The sequence below is a fragment of the Erythrolamprus reginae genome, chromosome 7, assembly GCF_031021105.1.
Source record: "Erythrolamprus reginae isolate rEryReg1 chromosome 7, rEryReg1.hap1, whole genome shotgun sequence".
Taxonomy (NCBI): Eukaryota; Metazoa; Chordata; class Lepidosauria; order Squamata; family Dipsadidae; genus Erythrolamprus; species Erythrolamprus reginae.
Window position 1 is genome coordinate 79,375,114 of NC_091956.1, and position 23,304 is coordinate 79,398,417.

Consider the following 23,304-nt stretch of genomic DNA (forward strand, 5'->3'; position numbering starts at 1 on the left):
TCGAGCAGAAATGGTTTTCTATATAGATTAATCCTATATAAAAAATATGCAGAAAATTCAAAGTATGTGCTTATAGCATTTTAACTACAAAGGGGCTCCTCTGAGTAGGAGAAATCACACTGCCATTTCGGTATTCTGTTGGCCTATCGCTTTCCCGAATGAGCATTACATACTTTCCCATTCATTTTTTATGAAAGTGGTATGGCAATTGGAAGTTGGTCTCTAGCTTTTGGAAAATGGTTTGTTCTCCCTGCTAGGACTGAAGGAATACCAATTTCTTCCTCCTCCTCCTCTCCTGCTCCTCCTCCTCTCTTCCTGCTCCTCCGCTTCCTGCTCCTGCTCCTCCCCTCCTGAACGTCCTCTCCTCCTCCTGCTCCTCCTGCTCCTCCTGCTCCTCCTGCTCCTCCTGCTCCTCCTGCTCCTCCTGCTCCTCCTGCTCCTCCTGCTCCTCCTGCTCCTCCTGCTCCTCCTGCTCCTCCTGCTCCTCCTGCTCCTCCTGCTCCTCCTGCTCCTCCTGCTCCTCCTGCTCCTCCTGCTCCTCCTGCTCCTCTTCCTGCTCCTCCTGCTCCTCCTGCTCCTCCTCTTCCTGCTCCTCCTGCTCCTGCTCCTCCTGCTCCTGCTCCTCCAGCTCCTCCTCTTCCTGCTCCTCCACCTCTTCTCCTTCTCCTTCTCTCCTCCTCCTCCTTCTCTTCCCCCTCCTCCTCTTCCTGCTCCTGTTCCTCCTTCTGCTCCCCCTCTCCTCCTTCTCCTCTCCTCTTCCTCCTATCCTCCTCCTCTTCCTGCTCCTGCTCCTCCTCTTCCTGCTCCTGCTCCTCCTCTCCTTCTCCTTCTCTCCTCCTCCTCCTTCTCTCCACCTCCTCCTCCTCTTCCTCCTCCTGCTCCTCCTCCTGCTCCTCCCCCTGCTCCTCCTCTTCCTGCTCCTGCTCCTCCTGCTCCTGCTCCTCCTCTTCCTCCTCCTGCTCCTCCTCCTCCTGCTCCTCCCCCTGCTCCTCCTCTTCCTGCTGCTGCTGCTGCTCCTCTTCCTGCTCCTCCTCCTCTCCTCCTCCTCTCCTCTTTCTCCTCATCCCCCTGCTCCTTCTCCTTCCCTCTTTTTAGAGAAATCACTGCCTTTTTGTTACTATAGTCTAATTCAAAATAGGTTTAAAAATGCCCACCACAGAGATGATTTCATTTTATTTTTTTCTGCAAATCTTAAAAATTATGCAGAAATTACCATTTCTAATTAATATTGGTTTAATTGGGCTTCCTTTTATGTATTTCTTTCTTTCATGCTTATGGGAATGGAATTAAAAATGAATTCAAAAGTTGGGGGAAATTCATTCATTCAACTTTTTGATAATTAATAGCATTTATTTTTAAAGGAAGAATTAAACAGTAGACCACCATGAAACATTTGTCTTTTATTAATGACTTTCAACATAATGAGCCACAGTCAACATTTTAAACTGTTATAAATTCCTTAGAAATGGAAAGGATAAGAAAGCTACAAATGTTGGCTGAGTTGCATATCTAGATATGCTCTAAAATATTGACTGCCTGTGTAAACCTTTTGATATATGCATAAAGTTATCGTAGGAATTGTGTTCCAATTAATGGAAAGTCCAGCTTCGGAAACAAACATTAAATTAGAAGCCTGGTCAGGTAAATGTTCCATATGATTGCTAACCCAATATTTTTAGAAATGCATCATTATGCTCAACAGTCTAACTGAACTGGTTCATAACCAGTACTGTATAATTTAATCTAGCAGAGGAATGGTTCTTCAGTCTTTTAAGGAGGGATTATTCCTGGAATTGCTACATTAAATTCTTTAATCCAGGGGTGAACAACTTAAAAAAAAAAGTTCAGTTTTTTTAAAGTCTGGGACAGTCTTTTAAAGACTGTCCCAACAGACATAGCTATAATATACAGATATTACAGAATGGATCAATGTAGAAAATTTTGAAAATTTTGAAGACCAAATATTTAGGTTTTCGAAAGCTTTACATGCCCATTTTAGCTTTTATTTATCCCAAATTATTTTTATTGCCCCAAATGTTTAATTTTTAATGAAAACTTTTGGAGGAATTAAAGAATTACAAGAAAGTTATGTATTCCTATTGTTGATTTAATCTAGGATCAATGAAGATGGACCTTTGCATATACGACATATAGTTACCCTATCATTTGGGTTTCTGCCTACATATATGCACACTTTTTAAAGATCTTCATACATTTTAGTAAAAAACCACATTGTATTTATTTTTACATATTTGACTTTACATCTTGATGGATATGTATTTTTTCTTGCTGTAATTCAGTTCTTATTTGAATTTATGTGTACTTTAAAATATATACAAATTTATTTTTTCTTTTTGCAAATAATAATAATAATAACACAAGAAACTTGATATCATGGACAGAAAAAAGGAAGAGTAGAAAACGGAATATTTCTCTTCCATTTTACAGCAGTTTGGAGGGTGTGTGCAATATTTATTACAAATTATGCATATTTTCTACAGTAGTAAAAAATTTCAATAGTGGGTCACTACTTTATAGATGCATAGTATACTTACCTACTTGATTTTTGAGGTGAGATCTGACTTTGTTAATATATTTCCTATGAAGCAATAAATTAGATTTACAGAATCTATTACTGCATTTTTCTTTGGTTATTTTTTTTAAAAAATCAACTGGGTTAACTTTTGTAAAATAATTTGTCAAGTACATTTCATGCAAATGTATGGGTTATTTGCATATGACAGAGATAACAATGACACGACACTGAAGACAAATCATATCATGTGCTCCTAAGGGCTGTTCGTATGCTCGGTTAACTTTGACATGTTGTGAAACCGTTTGGAATAAATTATTGATAAACATACACAGGTCAACCAGTCTACATGGAAATGAAGCTGGATTATGCAGATTCATAGGATGATCTTAACTTTCTAAATTGTATCTAGAAATGATCTTGCTTTCCCCTAAACTCTAAAGCATGGCAGCTGCTTTCTTGTTATCAAACCTGGACATTCTCTTGAATGGAAAGACCAAGCCTTTGAAAGTGTAGACAATCTCTTTCCAAAAGATGACTGACAGAAGGTGCTACTATACCACATATTCATTGCTTCATTCATATGGTAGCCCATAGCACTTCCTGATACCGTTCCAACTATAAAAAAATATTTATTTATTATTTTATTTTATTTTATTTTATTTTATTTATTTTATTATTTTATTTTATTTTATTTTATTTTATTTTATTATTTCATTTCATTTCATTTCATTTCATTTCATTTTATTTTATTTTATTTTATTTCATTTTTTTCATTTTTTTCATTTTTTTCATTTTATCTATCTATCTATCTATCTATCTATCTATCTATCTATCTATCTATCTATCTATCTATCATCTATCTATCTATCTATCTATCTATCTATCTATCTATCTATCTATCTATCTATCTATCTATCTATCTATTTATTAGATTTGTATGCCGCCCCTCTCCGTAGACTCAGGGCGGCTAACAACAGCAAAAAGACAATATGAACAAATCTAATATTAAAAGTAATGTAAACCACCACCCCCCATTTAAGAAACCAATCATACATATAGACATACCATGCATAAATTTTATAAGCCTAGGGCGAAGGGAATATCTCAATTCCCCCATGCCTGACGACAGAGGTGGGTTTTAAGGAGCTTACAAAAGGCAAGGAGGGTGGGGGCAACTCTGATATCTGGGAGGAGTTGGTTCCAGAGGGTCGGGGCCACCACAGAGAAGGCTCTTCCCCTGGGGCCCGCCAGACGACATTGTTTAGTCGACGGGATCCGGAGAAGGCCAACTCTGTGGGACCTTATCGGTCACTGGGATTCGTGTGGTAGCAGGCGGTTTTGGAGGTACTCTGGTCCAATGCCATGTAGGGCTTTAAAGGTCATAACCAACACTTTGAATTGTGACCGGAAATTGATCGGCAGCCAGTGCAGGCCATGGAGTGTTGTAGATACGTGGGCGAATCCTTTTTGGGGATGAATTCATAGTAACCAAGCAATATAATTCTATCAAATGAAATGTTGATAGAATCACGTGGTGATTTTTTTTCCTCCTTGTACTTTTAAAATTTGCATCTGCACTCTTTTCTAATTCTTGAAGGCAGAGGGAGATCTATGCCATAGCCCTCCTATTAAGTGGGGGAGGGACACACAGATTTCCAGAATTCCCTGCTGTTTGTCCTACACATCTGGAAGGTATCAGCCTGGTAGAGATTGTCTTGCAGTCTCTCTTAATGAGCATCAATAATTCTGTAAACCTTAATGACTATTAAAGCTCTAATTGCTACTGCTTAATTATATGTTCAGAACTAATTCAATTCTTGAGCATGTTCCTGGATATAATAAAGCTAAGTGTAGGGAAAGATTGATGTCTTGGATTTTTGGAGTTATGAAAATGAGAAAGAAGTCCAATGAATGGGACATGATGAAGAGCTAAATCTCCCCCCCCAGAGTATATTGACATAGGTGGTGCGCAATTGTTTTATATTGATTTCTGGTGAAGTATTACAGCAATTAGTCCTAAATTGGCTTTAGTAAACTTGCAACCCTTCCCTGATAAAATGACTTGAAGAAGGGTGAGTTTTGACATGGCAACATGATAAATACTGCTTCTTTTTTGAATGCGAAAGGAGCCCAGTGCTTTGTACCCATATAAAACTATATACTGTAATGCTGAACACTCAGCAGCAGATTTAGAGGAACAAAATATAAAAATATAATGTGAAGTGGTGGATCAGGAGAATGTAGGAGCCATGAATTTTAAACCTGCCTGGGATAAACATAGATCCACCCTAAGATAAAATACAGGAAACAGTATAAGTGCAGACTAGATGGACCAGGAGGTCTTTTTCAGCCATCAATAGAAACATAGAAACATAGAAGACTGACGGCAGAAAAAGACTTCATGATCCATCTAGTCTGCCCTTATACTATTTCCTGTATTTTATCTTAGGATGGATATATGTTTATCCCAGGCATGTATAAATTCAGTGACTGTGGATTTACCAACCATGTCTGCTGGAAGTTTGTTCTAAGGATCTACTACTCTTTCAGTAAAATAATATTTTCTCATGCACAGAAGCAAAAGAATTGCCAAAATCTCTCCTCTCACAAGATTTTGTGTAGAAACAAAATCTCATTGGCGACCCGAAGCTGTGCACTCTCTTCCAAGCAAACCAAGGGAGGCTCTTTCAGCAAAAAGAGCTGGGAAACCCCACGTTGGGATTCTGGGGGGCGGAGCTTTGACGTCACGGAGTGTTCGGGTTCGGGTTCGGGTTCGGGTTAGGGTTAGGGTTAGGTTAGGGTTAGGGTTAGGGTTCGGGTTCGGGTTCGGGTTCGGGTTAGGGTTTGGGTTAGGGTTAGGGTTAGGGTTAGGGTTTGGGTTAGGGTTAGGGTTTGGGTTAGGGTTAGGGTTAGGGTTAAGGTTCGGGTTAGGGTTTGGGTTAGGGTTAGGGTTAGGGTTAGGGTTCGGGTTAGGGTTTGGGTTAGGGTTAGGGTTAGGGTTAGGTTCGGGTTCGGGTTCGGGTTCGGGTTCGGGTTCGGGTTAGGGTTAGGGTTAGGGTTAGGGTTAGGGTTTGGGTTAGGGTTAGGGTTAGGGTTAGGGTTAGGGTTAGGGTTAGGGTTAGGGTTTGGGTTAGGGTTAGGGTTAGGGTTAGAGTTCGGCGAAGTCACCCGAAATTCACAGCACGTTCAGCCGAGCTCGCCGAATGCGAACTTCATTGGGTTCGCCCAACACTAGTTTGGGAGAATCTCTAGTTAAGATTCTGCGCAGTTTGGCGAACCCCCACATCCAACTCCTGGCTGACCCCTTCTCTTAGCTTTCTCCTTTTCTTAAATAAATAGTATTTCTTCTCTTCTTGCTATGACTTCACACAAAGTTTTCATCCCTTAATTGCAGCTTCTGGCAAAAAATCTGCACTTCTATTCTATTCTACTAGTTTTTCTCATCATTCCTTTCACCCATTTCCTCCCATGTTGACTGTATGAATGTAACTTGTTGCTTATATCCTAAGATTTTTATTAATATTGCTTCTTCATGGCTTATTTGATCCCTATGACAATCATTAAGTGTCGTACCACGTGATTCTTGACAAATGTATATTTTATTTTATGTACGCTGAGAGCATCTGCACCAAGATAAATTCCTTGTGTGTCCAATCACATTTGGCCAATAAAAATTCTATTCTATTCTATTCTAAAAAGGCAATAAAATATATACATCTCAATGTTTACTTTGTGTTTTCTTAGTTTTTAAAAAAAATTTACAACAACCATCACCATGGGAGAGATTAGTATGTTCATAACTATATTTATCCTAAATTGGAAGACAATCCTGAAGATCTTCCACTTCTCATAAATTGCTCATGAACTGTTGAGAGATAGTTGAAATCGTTTTTCTACTTCCACACAACCTAACTCTTTTCGATGGGTGTCTGCGATAAATTCCACAACCCCTAACCTAGACTGGCTCCAGACACAGAGGGCAAAGTTAACGTTCAAGGCTCAGACACATTTATTGGGACAGCTGCTTCTGAAAAGGGGCTGTAATTACAAAGTACCATCATTCCCCTAATGTCATGGTAATTATTGTAATTACTTTTATTTGCATACATTCAAATGCTAAGATAAACATTGTAATTAATCTGAGGGCCACCTTGTGGTTTGTGATGAATGAAAAGAGATGTGATTCACGGAGGGTTCACATTTCTACAACTCCCCATTTTTAAAGGCTGGCGAAAGAGCTAACTTGAGGCTAAATACCCTACAAAACAACACCAGAAATTCGTTAAAAAAAAAGAAGGAATAGTTCCAGGCAAGGCTTTTCAACATCTTAAGACTTGACTGTAAAAAATATAATTTCAACAATCGAGTTATTGAAGCGTGGAACTCATTACCGGACTCAATTGTGTCAACCCCTAACCCCCAACACTTCTCCCTTAGACTCTCCACGATTGACCTCTCCAGGTTCCTAAGAGGCCAGTAAGGGGCGTACATAAGTGCACTGGTGTGCCTTTCGTCCCCTGTCCAATTGTCTTTCCTTTCTTTCACCTATCATATATATTCTCTTCCTTTCATATATCCTCTCCTCTAAGTTCACTTTCACCCTCTTTTATATTATCACATGTCTATTTTCTTCCTATGTATTTGTGTATTGGACAAATGAATGAATGAATGAATAAACAAACAAACAAACAAACTAATTTAGGAGTTTCTTTACTCCATCTCTTTAGCTTTCATGCATATACATATTTCCCCTTTGTGTCATTTTCTGTGTTGAAGATGATTGTGGAGATATCTTATTTGTGGAAGATCTTGTGTTATGTTTAGAGAATTTAAATATGTTAAAGGGTTTTAAAAAGGTTCAGGAAAGAAGTGTTTTTAATAGGAAAGTGAACAGAAGAACAAGAGGGCACAATCTGAGGTTAGTTGGGGGAAAGATGAGAAGTAACGTGAGAAAATATGACTTTACTGAAAGAGTAGTAGATGCTTGGAACAAACTTCCAGCAGATGTGGTTGGTAAACCCACAGTAACTGAATTTAAACATGCCTGGGATAAACATAGATCCATCCTAAGATAAAATACAGAAAATAGTATAAGGGCAGACTAGATGGACCATGAGGTCTTTTTCTGCCGTCAATCTTCTTTGTTTCTACGTTTCTACGTTTCTACGTTTCTGTTTCTAATGTTTCTAATGTTTCTAATGTTTCTATGTTTCTATGTTTCTATGTTTCTATGTTTCTATGTTTCTATTTTTCTATGTTTCTATGTTTCTATGTTTCTATGTTTTTATTTTTAAAAAGTTCTCTGGAATTGTCCATGTTTTTCCTAGAAGAATCATTCAATTATTCTAAGGCATGGTTTGTCAGAAATGAATCTTCTTAATACAAAGAATTACACGGTAGTATTATGATTATTTATTATTTATTGGATTTGCATGCCACCCCTCTCCGTAGACTTGGGGCGGCTAACAACAATGATAAAAATAGCATTTATTTATTATTATTTATTATTTGGATTTGTATGCCGCCCCTCTCCGAAAACTCGGGGCGGCTCACAACAAGTGAAAAGACAATCCAATACATAATCCAATTTAATTAAAATATTATAAATTTAAGAAAAACCCCTATACTAACATACCCCTATACTAACATACACACACACAAGCATACCATATGTAACAATCCAATACTAAAGCAACTAAAAATCCTTATTATAAAACCAAACATACACACAAACATACCATGCATAAATTGTAAAGGCCTAGGAGGAAGGAATATCTCAGTTCCCCCATGCCTGATGGCAGAGGTGGGTTTTAAGGAGCTTACGAATGGTGAGGAGGGTGGGGGCAATTCTAATCTCTGGGGGGAGCTGGTTCCAGAGGGCTGGGGCTGCCACAGAGAAGGCTCTTCCCCTGGGTCCCGCCAAACGACGGGAAGTTGACGGGACTCGGAGAAGGCCCACTCTGTGGGACCTAACTGGTCACTGGGATTCGTGCAGCAGAAGGCGGTCCCGGAGGTAATCTGGTCTGGTGCCATGAAGGGCTTTATAGGTCATAACCAACACTTTGAATTGTGACCGGAAACTGATCGACAACCAATGCAGACTGCGGAGTGTTGGTGTAACATGGGCATGCCTTGGGAAGCCCATGATTGCTTGTTGTTAGCCGCCCCGAGTCCACGGAGAGGGGTGGCATACAAATCCAATCAATCAATCAATCAATCAATGATTGCTATAAGAAAAAATGGAAGAGACAGTACAATACAAAAACTATCTGATGTAAATTGTTTTCATGATCCACTTATCCAATCCTGGGCTTCAGTTGAGAAGCTTCCAAATGTAGTATTTCCATGTCAAAACCCAACACTAGCACTGATCTAATTTTTTATTGAAACACGCTATAGGAGACTGGCTTCTCTTTTGCCAAGAAATCTTCATTTTTGGAAACCTTATCTGTAAGAGAAAGTCCTAACTGATTCCTCAATGGATGTGTTTGAAGTGTTTTCACAGGGACACTTTCAATAAATAATTTTGTATATGCATTATTAATATTTAAAGTAGTTGAAGGATTTCACCAAATCATTGTTGCAGTTTCAAGTTGTCGTACCAAACTATTTATAATGCATCATATAATTTATGATTGGCTCTCAAAACACTCAGTCCAAGTTGAGTGTGGACAATGGACTTGAGATTTTGGATTATTTGCAGCTCCATTTTATATCTGGCTGCCAATCAGTTTCCGGTCACAATTCAAAATGTTGGTGATGACCTATAAAGCCCTACATGGCATCGAACCAGAATACCTCTGAGACCGTCTTCTTCCGCAAAAATCCCAGCAGCCGATAAGGTCCCACAGAGTTGGCCTTCTCCGGGTCCCGTCGACTAAACAATGTCGTCTGGCGGGCCCCAGGGGAAGAGCCTTCTCTGTGGCGGCCTCGGCCCTCTGGAATCAACTCCCCCCAGAGATCAGAACTGTCCCCACCCTCCTTGTCTTTCGTAAATTGCTTAAGACCCACCTATATCGCCAGGCATGGGGGAATTGAGACATCTCCCCCAGGCTTATATAGTTTTATGTATGGTATGCTTGTGTTGTATGTTTTTTAAATAATGGGATTTTAGATATTTTCTTTTAAATATTAGGTTTGTTCATTGTACACTGTTTTATTATTGTTGTGAGCCTCCCCGAATCTGAGGAGATGGGCGGCATACAAATCTAATTAATAATAATAATAATAATAATAATAATAATAATAATAATAATAATAATCTAATTCTAGAACTATTAGTAGCACAATAAATAGGAGAAAAGCTACAGGTAACTTTTACAAGAAAAGAAGAAAAAAATCAATTTATTATTCTCAACTAAAAAGCCAACAAGTGTAGTAATACTTTCCTCCTAATTACACAATTAATTTTATGTCTTGAATAAAAAATAGTTGACATTCAAAAACATCTATGACTGGATTTACTTCATCATTTTGACTGGCTCTGACATTTGTTTAAACCAGTGTTTCATTAAAACCTCAAGCAATTTGATGCATGCAGATCATTAAGGAAACAGGATAATTAGCAAAGGCTTTACTGCTATGACTCATTTAAACATCCAGCCTGCAAAACCTGTACTTTCAGTAGCTTACTACATGTCCTCAAGAGTAAAGTAGGACTGAGCTCTTAATATTCCAAGTTCAAAGATGCACTGTGCAGTACACGGCGAATTCAGAAGAAGTTAGTGCAAATTAACAATTCATTGCTAAAGTCATTCTCTATAGGTCCAGTGCAAGAAACAGTTAGCTTAGTTTGAGATAAGCTTCTATACGCTATAAAGAAATATCATCCTTGTTCTGTAGGGCTCTCTGGTAGAATCCTCCCAAAAATTCACAGGTACAAATTTCAGACACACACACGTTTGAAAATTCAAAACAATGTTCTTTATAATGAAAATTCACTTAAACCAAGCCCTCTTTTGGTATAGCAAAGAGCACTGGTCTCCAACCAAACTGGTAATTTGTACAAGTCCCTTATCAGTTCTGTGATACTTAGCTTGCATCTGGGAGGTAATTCACAGTCCTTCTTCTTTCACAAAGTGAAACACACTTTGCTCTGGTTTAGTTTCAAAGCGGGGAAAAATCAGCACACAAAAGGTCAAAGTCAGTAAAGCAGTCACGAAACACAATCCTCCACAATGGCCAAGCCCACAGGCTGCTATTTATAGCAGCCTCACTAATGACCACAGCCCCACCCAACCACAGGTGGCCTCATTTTCTTTGATAATAATCTCTCAGTTGTTGTTGCCTATGCATCGCTCTCCGCATGCGTGGCTGTATCATTAACTCTTGTTCTGAATCCAAGGAGGATCTAGATAATTGATCTCCTTCTGAGCTGTCTGCCCCACTCTCCTCCTCCCTGTCACTCATGTCTTCTTAGTCAGAGGAGCCTTCATCAGCAGATTCCACCAGGGGCAAAACAGGCCTGCAGCATGTGGATGTCTCCCCCATATCCACAGTCCTTGGGGCAGGAGCTGGGCCAGAGCTAACCACAACAAAACCTGGAATACCAGCAAAAATATGAGACCCAATTTCCAAGCATACCAACCAACAATACAGTATAATAATAATAATAATAATAATAATAATAATAATAATAATAATTTATTAGATTTGTATGCCGCCCCTCTCAGAAGACTCTTCTGTGTGACCAGAATCTGTAAACAGTTGAGAAACTAACAATTTAGGAATTTATTCCATGAAAGATAGGAAATACAATAAAATTTTCACATATCCCAGTGGTCTTGTGGGCAATAAACAAGTTACCAACCTCCTCATTGCAATAATAAAACCATTTTGCTGAAAAATAATTTTCAGGATAAATGGCTGATGGTTTTTTTCACAATTAAGCACATTCAACATTCAACATCCACAAAGATAATTATTCAAACTTTATAACACACATAAAAAGAAAAAAAACTATGTTAATGGGCCATGACTACCCACAGACACTCCATTACTCATTTTATTTTTAATTTAATTCTCAAGTAAAATGGAACTGTACAAAGTTAGACCACCGAAAGGATTCAAGAGTTGAACAAAACCATGTTTGAGCCAAAAGCATCTTCACTTTCAATTTTGTCTCATTTATCTCAGCAGATAATAGGGATAGTCTAGGAGGGAGAAATAGTTATTAGTGACCATATTAAGGGAAGGTTAGATTTTTACTGAATGGCAATATTGTTAGCCCTTTAAGGCAGAACAGACTAGGAAGCCAAAGTCATGTAGGTCATTGCTACGTTTGTTATAAAGATATAGTAACTGAATAATGAAAGTCTGACTGCTTCCTTCCTCCTTTCCTTTATCTTTCTGATAACCAGGGAAGGGTTTTTCAGAGCTGTTTCTCAGATTACATTTCTGCCCTTGATTCAGACTCTTTTATCTTTTATCTGACTGTTCTATTGATAGTGGTTGTTTCTCCTGTCCCCCAAGGCCATTCTTACTACCCTTTACATCTACGAAGAGTTGCAATTGCCATTATATAAGTGTGTCTATTTTTGCAAAGTCAGAACTACGTATAAATCTAGTTTTTCATCTTATAATCATAATGATCTACCACAAATAAATGGTTGTTAACGGTTGAAAAACCTGCATGTAAAGATCCTTTGAATAGATAATTTCCAATAAATGCCATTTTTTAAATACAGTGGTACCTCTACTTACGAACTTAATTTGTTCCGTGACCAGGTTCTTAAATAGAAAAGTTTGTAAGAAGAAGCAATTTTTCGTAAGCTACTCAAAACCCACCTCTGCCGCCAGGCATGGGGGAATTAAGACTTCTTCTCCCCCTAGGCTGATACAACTGTATGTATGGTATGTTTGTACGTATGCTGGTTTTATACATTAAGGGGTTTTAAGTTAGTTTTTAGTATTAGATTTTTACTGTATATTGTTCATGTATATTGTTCATGACTGTTGTTAGCCGCCCCGAGTTTTCGGAGAGGGGCGGCATATAAATCCAATAAATTGAATTGAATTGAATTGAATTGAATTTTTCCCCTAGGAATCAATGTAAAAGTAAATAATGTGTGCGATTGGGGAAGCCACAGGGAGGGTAGAGGCCCTGTTTCCTCCCAGGAGATTCCTAGAGAGGCCCAACAGAGGCTTCTCCCCATCTTTTCTGACCCTGTTTCCTCCTAGGAGATTCCTAGAGAGGCCCTATGGAGGCTTCTCTCTGCCTTTTCCGGTTACAGTTTTGGAGGCTCGGGTTTGTAAGTGGAAATGGTTCTTGAGAAGAGGCAAAAAAATCTTGAACACCCGGTTCTTATCTAGTTTCTGTCATAGCACAAAATCTCTTCTAGACGATTTTCAAAAGTACTTATTTCAAGGTGTATAAGTCGATAATAAAATAGATGCAATGACTTGTACGTAATCACAAGATTTATTTTGGCCGAACCTTCAGCATTGCTTTAATCTAGGCAAAATTTGGTTAGTTTCCCGAATAGAGTGAAGACAAACCTCTAGAATGCTCCTCTGAAGAGCATCAAGTTAAAGAAAGCTGATTTAAGCCAATTTTATTCAATATCAAACTTTTTGAGAGCTATGCAGCAGAAATGGCCAAGTGGAGACTGGAACAATTTCATTTTACAACACCAACTATGATTCACTGAACAATAGCCCATTAAATTTGAAGCATTGGCTGAGCAAAAATGACAAGTTTAATTTATCTTAATGCTTCCTTTCCAATAACGTAAAGCTAGACTGTAATTGAAAATACCTACATTTTAAAAATCAGATTGGGTGTCCATTTGTGTAAATACAAACTATAACTTTGCTGATGTTACAAATGTTTTCCCTAACAGAAAAATACAATAACTGTAATATACAGAACTCTAATTAACTGAAAATAGTGGCTAAGTTACAGTGACTCATGAAATGATGGAGGTATTGCACCTGTAATTATGCAAGAGGGGTTTGTTCTTGGCTAATGTGAACAGGTGGTGTCTCTTCTATGCAGTGTCCACCGTGGGATGCTTACATTAAGGTAATTAATTTTCTTTAAAAAATGCACAATAAAATATATTTTTGCTAATGAAGATTTATTTATTTTTAACAGAGATCAAATCAAATAAAACCAAAGTCTATATCCTTGATTTATAAATGTAGGGGATTCTTTCCATTTTACGTTCACCACATTTCCATGAATAATAATAAAAAATAATGATATTGAAAGTCAATGATCAACTTGGAAACTGAAGGGTAATAAATTTACATTGCTGGAACCTGGTATTTATTGACCATATATTCCACACGGTCAATAAATAACCTGTATTAGTCATCCAGTTAACAGATGCAAAACTATTCTGGCATTTAGTTAAGCAAAAATACAAATTCAGAATATTGAACCATTGACTGAATAAATAACATGTTTACAACCAAGAGGTCTTCTCATGGTAATAAAAAGCAAAATTTTTGGAGAAAAGTTAGGAAGTTCTTTTAAGCCTTTTCAAACAGAGAATCTGCCTTCACTAGCCTCCAAATCAATGAACAATTTCCCAATATATCCATTTTTACAGTTGCAAAAGTTGCTTTAAAAAAAACTTATAATTAGACTGAATTTTGCTAAGTTGCTTGCTTCTGTACCTTTGAAATATACTTTCATGGAATCTTTAGATAACTTAAAAGCTTGCAGAAGGCTGTTTTAATAGAACAGGCATCTCCAACCCACAACCCATGGGTCACATATAATCCTGGAAAGCTAATAAGGCAGCTCTACAAGACTGCTTTTAAAAAAGAAGTTTGTTATTGATATACAGTATATTAAGTGGGTTATATATTTTATTTGCAGGCCAAGACAATTCCTCTTCATCAGTAATGGGCAGCAAAATTTTTTACTGCCACACTGTGGGTGTGGCTTATTTTGTGGGTGTGCCTTGATGGTCATGTGACTGGGTAGAAGTGGCTTGTTGGCCATGTGACCAGGTGGGAGTGGCTTGAATGATCATCACTGTTCAAGTGAACTGTTATTGCCGCACAATGACTTTTCATCTCAACTGTGGGCTGTTTGGGGGCTTCGCGGGGAGAAAAAAGACCACAGCCCAGACTCTACTAGAGAATTTTCAATATTTGTTCAATGTAACATCAGATGAGTATGAACTAGTAAAAATGGAATTGGAAAACTAGTAAATCAACTAGTAAAGCCAAATCATGGGCCTATTTAATATGTACTTATCAAAAGCTATTATATTTTACAAGAGGGAAGAAGGAATAATCTTGTTTTCTATATCACGTATGCCTAGTTTATCTGTTTATTATTTATAAGCATCTCTCCATATGTATTCAAACAAACAACCTATCACAAGCCTGTGCTGCCCAATAAAGAAGTAATGTTGATCTGCTCAAACATGCTCTATGACATCACAAAAATGATATACAGTGGTACCTCTACCTAAGAACGCCTCTATTTACGATTTTTTCTAGATAAGAACCGGGTGTTCAAGATTTTTTTGCTTCTTCTCAAGAACCATTTTCCACTTACAAACCCAAGCCTCCGAAACTGTAACCAGAAAGGGCAGGGAGAAGCCTCTGTGGATCCTCTCTAGGAATCTCTTGGGAGGAAACAGGGCTGGAAAAGGCGGGGAGAAGCCTCCGTGGGGCCTCTCTAGGAATCTCCTGGGAGGAAACAGGGGCAGAAAAGGCAGGGAGAAGCCTCCGTGGGGCGTCTCTAGGAATCTCCTGGGAGGAAACAGAGCCAGAAAGGGCAGGGAGAAGCCTCCGTGGGGCGTCTCTAGGAATCTCCTGGGAGGAAACGGGCAGAAAAGGCAGGGAGAAGCCTCCGTGGGGCCTCTCTAGAAATCTCCTGGGAGGAAACAGGGGCAGAAAGGGCAGGGAGAAGCCTCCATGGGGCCTCTCTAGAAATCTCCTGGGAGGAAACAGAGCCAGAAAGGGCAGGGAGAAGCCTCCGTGGGGCCTCTCTAGCAATATCCTGGGAGGAAACAGAGCCAGAAAGGGCAGGGAGAAGCCTCCGTGGGGCCTCTCTAGGAATCTCCTGGGAGGAAACAGGGCCAGAAAGGACAGGGAGAAGCCTCCGTGGGGCGTCTCTAGGAGTCTCCTGGGAGGAAACAGGGCCTCCACCCTCCCTGTGGTTTCCCCAATCGCATGCATTATTTGCTTTTACATTGATTCCTATGGGAAAAATTGCTTCTTCTTACAAACTTTTCTACTTAAGAACCTGTTCACGGAATGAATTACATCTGTAAGTAGAGTTACCATTGTATAGGCTGTGGGGGGTTTCCCCCCCAGAAAAGCATTAAATTTGTCTTCAGAAATAGCATGACAGATTACCAGTATAGATATGGAGGAAGAGGAGGAGGAGGAGGAAACAAGTAGACTAAACATGGACTAAAGGACAGAAGAGAAAAGAAAGCAAACAAGTAAAAGCCTAAAGGAAAGAAAAATCTCTCTGCTCAGCAAGGACTGGATTTTTTAAAAAAGTAGAGGTTTCAGCAGCTCTGGAATGAGTTTCCATAATTATATCATTGCAGATGTTATTTTGAAAACAGATGACATATCAACCTAGTAATAAAGCCAAATATTGGTGTTCTGGTTAATGATGCAGAATTGAAACGGGTGCTTTGCAGTTCGGTTTTGCAAATAGCTCTGTTTTGCAGCAAAGGTTGCTTCATTTAATAAACATATGACTGATGTCACTCTACGATACCCTCCATTTTCTTTCTCTTTCAAAAAGAAGTTTTAAAAGAACTTTGGTATCAACGAGCTGAAAACTTCCTGCCTTCCGTAAACTCCTTAAAACCCACCTTTGCCGTCAGGCATGGGGGAACTGAAACATCTTCCCCTGGGCATGTTTAATTTATATATGGTATGCTTGTGTGTATGTCTGTTAGTATATGGGGTCTTTTTTAAATCTTTAATATTTTAAATTGTTAGATTATTTATGATTTGTTTCTACGTGTTGTGAGCCGCCCCGAGTCTTCGGAGAGGGGCGGCATACAAATCTAAGTAATAAATAAATAAATAAATATATCCTCAGACTGATAAACTATTTCCTGTGTGATTTCAGTCTAACATCTCTAGAACAATGGCAGCCACAAAGAAGCCTAGTGAAAAAAAGGGCCTGGGGGGGGGGGACATGATCATAGTTCCCTCTAAGCTGAGCAGTGAGTAATCGCTCACTTAAAAATCATCATCAACTCAGAGTTTTCCAAACCTGCCCAGAAGCCGAGAGGGAAAGAGTGAGAGGGAAAGAGTGAGAGGGAAGGAGAGAGAGAGGAAGAGAGGAAGAGAGAGAAACAGATAGAGGAAGGAAAAGAGAAAGAAAAAGAATGGGAGTAAGGAAGATGGAAAGAAAATCAAAATCTAGTTTGAAACTAGCTCAACTATTTAAGTGGCATTTTGATATTGATAGAGTTGCCCTATTATGAGCTCACTGTTATAGACACACAGTACAGTATTTTATTTTGAAATTCTCTGAGGCAAAACAGGGTGGGTTTTTTATTTGTTTGTTTGTTTGTTTATTTATTTAATATTTCTGTGCCGCCCAGTCTCGAAGGGACTGCCGCTCAGACACTATACTTTTCCGCCCACCACCCAAAAAAATTAGAGGGAACACTGGACATGATAGTAGTATACAGGTACTTGAGGGGTTGCCACAGAGAGGACGGGGTCGCACTATTTTTCAGGGCACCACAGGGCCAGACAAGGAACAATGGTTGGAAGCTGACCAAGGAGAGATTCAAAGATGGGCTACAAGATTGGTGGAAGGTCTTTAGCATAAAACGTATCAGGAAAGACTTAATGAACTCAATCTGGAGGACAGAAGGGAAGGGGGGGACATGATCGAAACATTTAAATATGTCAAAGGGTTAAATAAGGTTCAGGGGGGAAGTGTTTTTAATAGGAAAGTGAACACAAGAACAAGGTTAGTTTGGGGAAAGATCAAAAGCAACGTGAGAAAATATTATTTCACTGAAAGAGTAGTAGATCCTTGGAACAAACTTCCAGCAGACGTGGTTGGTAAACCCACAGTAACTGAATTTAAACATGCCTGGGATAAACATAGATCCATTGTAAGATAAAATACAGGAAATAGCATAAGGGCAGACTAGATGGACCATGAGGTCTTTTTCTGCCGTCAGTCTTCTATGTTTCTATGTTTCAACATGGAGATAAGGAGGAACTTCCTGACGGTCAGAGCGATCAACCAATGGAACGGCTTTCCAGCGAAAATTGTGAACGCCCCAACTCTGGCCCTTAAAAGATTTTGGGAGCAGGAAAACAGAAGTTCACTAGAGATCTCCATTGTATTCAGGACAAATACCAAACCACTATGAGTGCTATGTGAATTCACCCCAATATAATTTTAATTGCTTACCTAAATATCGAATGGATGAAAACCTTGTCCCGTGTGTTTCATATTAACATGTGAGCAAAAGTCATGCACCAAGTCCCTTTGATGAATCATACCTCTGATACCTTTTTCTTCAGGCAAAGCTATTAGCGATTAAATTGTTTATGTTCACTTTTAAGTGACATTTGGGTGACTGCTCTTAATCAGTTTATGAATTAATTTCTCTCTTTCCCAGCAAAGATACTTGAAATTCTGAAGAATACTCTTAAAAGAAGATGAAAAACTAATTGGTAAAATATATAAATTCTTGATTTGTTATGAAACAGAAGTGGAAATTGTGAAAGAAAATATGATAAGCTGGGGAATGAACTTTGGCTACATAATTGAACGGAAAAATGGGAAAAATTATGGACTAATAATTGGCAGATGACAAAATCCACTGCATTCAAGGAAAACCAATTAAAAATGTTTTACAGGTGGCATCTATCACCAGAAAGACTCTCAAAAATGTTCCCAAAAACCTCCCCGTTATGCTGGAAGTGCAAAAAAGAAAGAGGCACGTTCTATCATCAATGGTGGACATGTGTACAAGCAAAAAATTTCTGGAATAAAATAACAGTCTGGCTAAAAGAAATAACAAAAGAAGAATTCAGAAAAAAAAACCAGAATTATATTTATTGGGTACTTTAACAAAAAAATGGAAAAAGAGGTAAGATATTTAGTTATACACATATTAACAGCTGCCAGGATAGCATATGCCCAACAGTGGAAAATAGATAAAGCACCAGAAGAAAATATAGTAAAAAAAATATTGGACTGTGCGGAAATGGACAGATTATCCAAAAAATTAGAGAGAAAGTGTTCTGTCTGGGTGCCCCCAGACTTCAACACCAACTGAAAAAAGCAGCCAGACACGCTGGTAAAAGCAAAAGCACTTTATAGTTTGAAAAATAAACACAGAGAAAAACCTGTTCTTCCCAACAGGCAGGCTATGAGACTTCACAGCAGAGTCCTGATGGCCAGACAATACAGCAGACTTCTTGCTGGCACACACACCACTGTAGAGAATAAGACCCACACCTTTCCCCCCCAAGGTTTCAGTATTCAAAGTCACAAACCAGAATTCCAAGACGCCAAAGATCACAGCCAGGTCCCAGGACTCCCAAAGATAATACTCCACAAGCCAGGAAGGGTGGGTCTGCCTTTTCAGCCTTTCCAGAGAGCACCACACCCAAACCCACCCGTTGCCTCTTTAGTGCTGAAAGTACCTGGCTAATTGTCCCCTTTGTTGTGTTGCTCTTCTCTGCCAGAGATCGATTATTGCTTGTGCATTTTCATCTAAGGAATCCAGGCTGCTTGCTGGGGAGAGCTCCCTCTCGGGGGACTCTGGCTGTCCTCCCTCTCCCTCAGCCTGAGATTCCTCCTCCCCGTCTGCCTGAACCTCCTGTTCCTCATCCTCCCCCTCTGAGCAGGAAGCCGGCAGAGGATCAGCCGTTCCCTGAGGGGCCTCAGACGGAATCACAACAGAAAGGAAGATTCAGATTATTATAAAATATGGGCAAAATTCTATGACTGGTTAAAGGAAAGAACAGTGAAGAATTAAATAAAAATTCAAGCAAAGCAACACGTCAAATAAAAGAATTAAAGAACCAATACTATGTAAAAGAAGCAAAATTCTCTGATTGAACACTCAAAAAAAAGTGGGGAAACTCTCATTTCCCAAATGTTGTATGTATATGTATATGTTTTGAGTATGTCTTTTTCTTTTCTTTCTGTTATATTTGAAAAGAAAAAAAAAATAGAAAAAAAAAGAAATTCTGAAGAATGTTTTGGGGCTCATACGACATGTCATGGGACACTTTCTTAAAATCCTTCCTAGAACTAATGTTATTGTAACATTTTATGATCCTGCAGCTTCACAATCAGAATTAGTTCTCATAATAATTAAATAATATTTTTTTCAAACAGATTTAACTCTATCTTAAAAGTTTTTGATGAAGGCAAAAAGAAATTGGATCCAGGAAGACATGTACTTAATTTAATTAAAATAAATTACACTTTATTGCTATTAGGTTCAGGACATTTGCAAAATTCATTTAATGCCATCTAGATTTCTCTAATATTGTTAAAGAATAGGCTGCCCATGCTAATTTTTTTTAAAAAGTAATGGAGTTAAGTATTTAATGAGTTACCGTATATATGGTGTATGGTCTTAATATTTTGTATCTGATATGGCCTTACACCTAAACAAATCTAATTTTTACTACTAGAACTAAAAGATACTGTGTTATTTGCTGCATCCTATTACTACAACCTTAACAGGGTGTAAATATTAATCTTTTATTAAGTCCATCATTTTCAGTGCAATAATAGTGTTGCCTGGTTATAAAACCATTGCAAGAACTTCCCTCTTTTTTAAAAATAATTTTTAAAATTAATTTTTAACAAATTTATATTACACACAACATAAAACAGTGCATAGTGAAATATGCCCACCACCCAGACACACACACACATTCCCCACCACCAAATCGGGGGTGTTTCTTGTATAGTCCACTTGACCCAAGAGCAATATATCTATTTACATATTATAGAGTGATTCCAATTTATTTCTTGTAGCTTGGTCTCGGATTCTGCTCGTCATATATCGTCTTACCTTGTCCCACCGTCCCATCAGTTGTCCCAACTCAGTTTCATTATCCGAATTTTATCCTTTTATCCATAATTTCAAATTGAATAAGGTCCACCATGTACCTATACCAATTTTGCATTGTCCATTTTGTCGCATCCTTCCAACCCAAAACTATTACCGCCTGAGCGCTTTCTATTGCTGCTTTTTTTATTTCTCTAAATTCTCCCATCGCATTGCTTTTAACTAGTACTGCCATTTCCTTAGTGATTGTCCATTGTATATTTAGCATTCTATTGCTAAATTTGCCAAAATTCCTGCACTATCGGGCATTCCCAAAACATATGCATAAGAGCACCACAAACTTCTCAATTCAACGCTGAGATACAGATATTCTCTTAATAAAATTTCAGAAGGTTTGATCACCTGCACGGACACCTGAACTGTATCTAGAGTAATGGGTTTTATGAATAGTTGAATAAGTTTTATTACTATGTATTAGGTTTTGGCTATGGCTCTCTTTTTAATGCAGAGGCAAGAAGTTTAAGTAAGGGTGGTTTATTAGTATGCTTTCATGGTATGAGTTTTATTGATATTATATTATGATATTTTCCAACTATGACATTTATTGCTATAATGTGCCTAAAGAGGGTTTAGAAATATTTAACTCTCAAAAGCTATATAAATCTGAAAGCCCGTTTTCCTTATGCTTCAAAGTAAAATCTATATTTAAAGCTATGCATTTTTTGGCAGATGGTTTAGAAACATTGGCGAAGTAGGTTACCTAAAGAAAATGCTACCTGTATGCATATTATATTTCTATTTACATTTTAAAACTTTATAGCCAAATATATTTTGCAGCCTTAAAGTCATATCCATTCACAGGAAAAGGGTTTTTTTGGGGAAATTACCTCTAAACAGTGAGAGGCAGTTTGTAGGCACAAGGCCCTCAGCAAGTTTAGGAGCTGTCTATGACCATGGGTACTGAAAACCAATGGCACCATCTCTTGCCCTTTTAAGATGAGAAATGTATTTATTTGTTTGATTTTTTTATGCCGCCCTTCTCCTTAGACTCAGGGCGGCTTACAACATGTTTGCCCAGGTTCGCCTGGTGTACCAGTTGCGACCCTATTTGGACCGGGAGTCACTGCTCACAGTCACTCATGCCCTCATCACCTCGAGGCTCGACTACTGTAACGCTCTCTACATGGGGCTACCTCTGAAAAGTGTTCGGGAACTTCAGATCGTGCAGAATGCAGCTGCGAGAGCAAACATGGGCTGCCCATGTTACACCAACACTCCGCAGTCTGCATTGGTTGCCGATCAGTTTTTGGTCACAATTCAAAGTGTTGGTTATGACCTATAAAGCCCTTCATGGCATCGGACCAGAATATCTCCGGGACCGCCTTCTGCCGCACGAATCCCAGCGACCAGTTAGGTCCCACAGAGTTGGTCTTCTCCGGGTCCCATCGACTAAACAATGTCATTTGGCGGGATCCAGGGGAAGAGCCTTCTCTGTGGCGGCCCTGGCCCTCTGGAACCAACTCCCCCCAGAGATCAGAATTTCCCCCACCCTCCTTGCCTTTTGTAAGCTCCTTAAAACCTTCCCTTCCCATTAGGCCTATACAATTTATGCATGGTATGCTTGTGTGTATGACTTAATGAACTCAATCTGTATAGTCTGGAGGACAGAAGGAAAAGGGGGGACATGATCGAAACATTTAAATATGTTAAAGGGTTAAATAAGGTCCAGGAGGGAAGTGTTTTTAATAGGAAAGTGAACACAAGAACAAGGGGACACAATCTGAAGTTAGTTGGGGGAAAGATCAAAAGCAACGTGAGAAAATATTATTTTACTGAAAGCGTAGTCGATCCTTGGAACAAACTTCCAGCAGACGTGGTAGATAAATCCACAGTAACTGGATTTAAACATGCCTGGGATAAACATATATCCATCCTAAGATAAAATACAGAAAATAGTATAAGGGCAGACTAGATGGACCATGAGGTCTTTTTCTGCCGTCAGTCTTCTATGTTTCTATGTTTCTATTTGGATTTTTTTTTTAGAATAGAATTTTTTATTGGCCAAGTGTGATTGGACACACAAGGAATTTGTCTTGGTGCATATGCTCTCAACGTACATAAAATAAAATATACATTTGTCAAGAATCATTTGGTACAGGATTACATTCCAATGGGCCAATAAGATACAAAAGGAATCAGCAGCCACTATTTTGTACTAGCCCTGTGGTCTCTTAGCTAATTGTAACATGACCGTACGCTAAATAAATAATAGAAAAGGAATCTGTTGCACAACAAAATCAGGTCCAAAGAATTTCTCCTCCCTGTTTATTGGGGAATAGCCCCTACAGAGGTTTCCAGGTTCCTGCAACAGCTGTCAGAATGAATATTTGTCAGAATAAACCAAAGACTGTCCAGATAAATTCTTATCCATAAATCAAGACTTCAGTGCTATCAAATTTCAGTTATTTCCTTAACAATTTCCGCACACTTGATTCATAGTTTGGTGATCCTTGCTGTAAAGGAAGGATTTACAGTCCAATTTCTTCATCTGTTTTGAGTTGCTCCTTGAAGTAATCCATCACCTAGAATGATAATAACAGGCAAAATTTAACAGCTGCCCACAACATTCTGGAACAATCTAGAGAAGTCTTTCCATACAGTGATGTATCAACCATTAAGCAGAGTAAGCACATGCTTATTGCACCAGGCCCAAAGGGGACACCACAAAGATGACCAAGGAGAGATTCAACCTGGAAATAAGGAAGAACT

General features: G+C 38.7%; 2 protein-coding genes across 2 annotated transcripts in view; both read right to left on the reverse strand.

Annotated features, from left to right (window-relative positions):
* The window catches only part of NFKB1 (nuclear factor kappa B subunit 1), a 291,304-nt gene that overhangs the window by 172,125 nt on the left and 95,875 nt on the right, over nucleotides 1–23,304 (reverse strand). The gene's annotated exons all lie outside the window — the stretch shown is intronic.
* BANK1 (B cell scaffold protein with ankyrin repeats 1) overlaps nucleotides 23,064–23,304 on the reverse strand; it is a 130,985-nt gene continuing 130,744 nt past the window's right edge. The window contains exon 13 of the mRNA XM_070757971.1: nucleotides 23,064–23,117. Coding sequence (XP_070614072.1) covers nucleotides 23,064–23,117 — 54 coding nt within the window. The remainder of the gene's footprint in view (nucleotides 23,118–23,304) is intronic.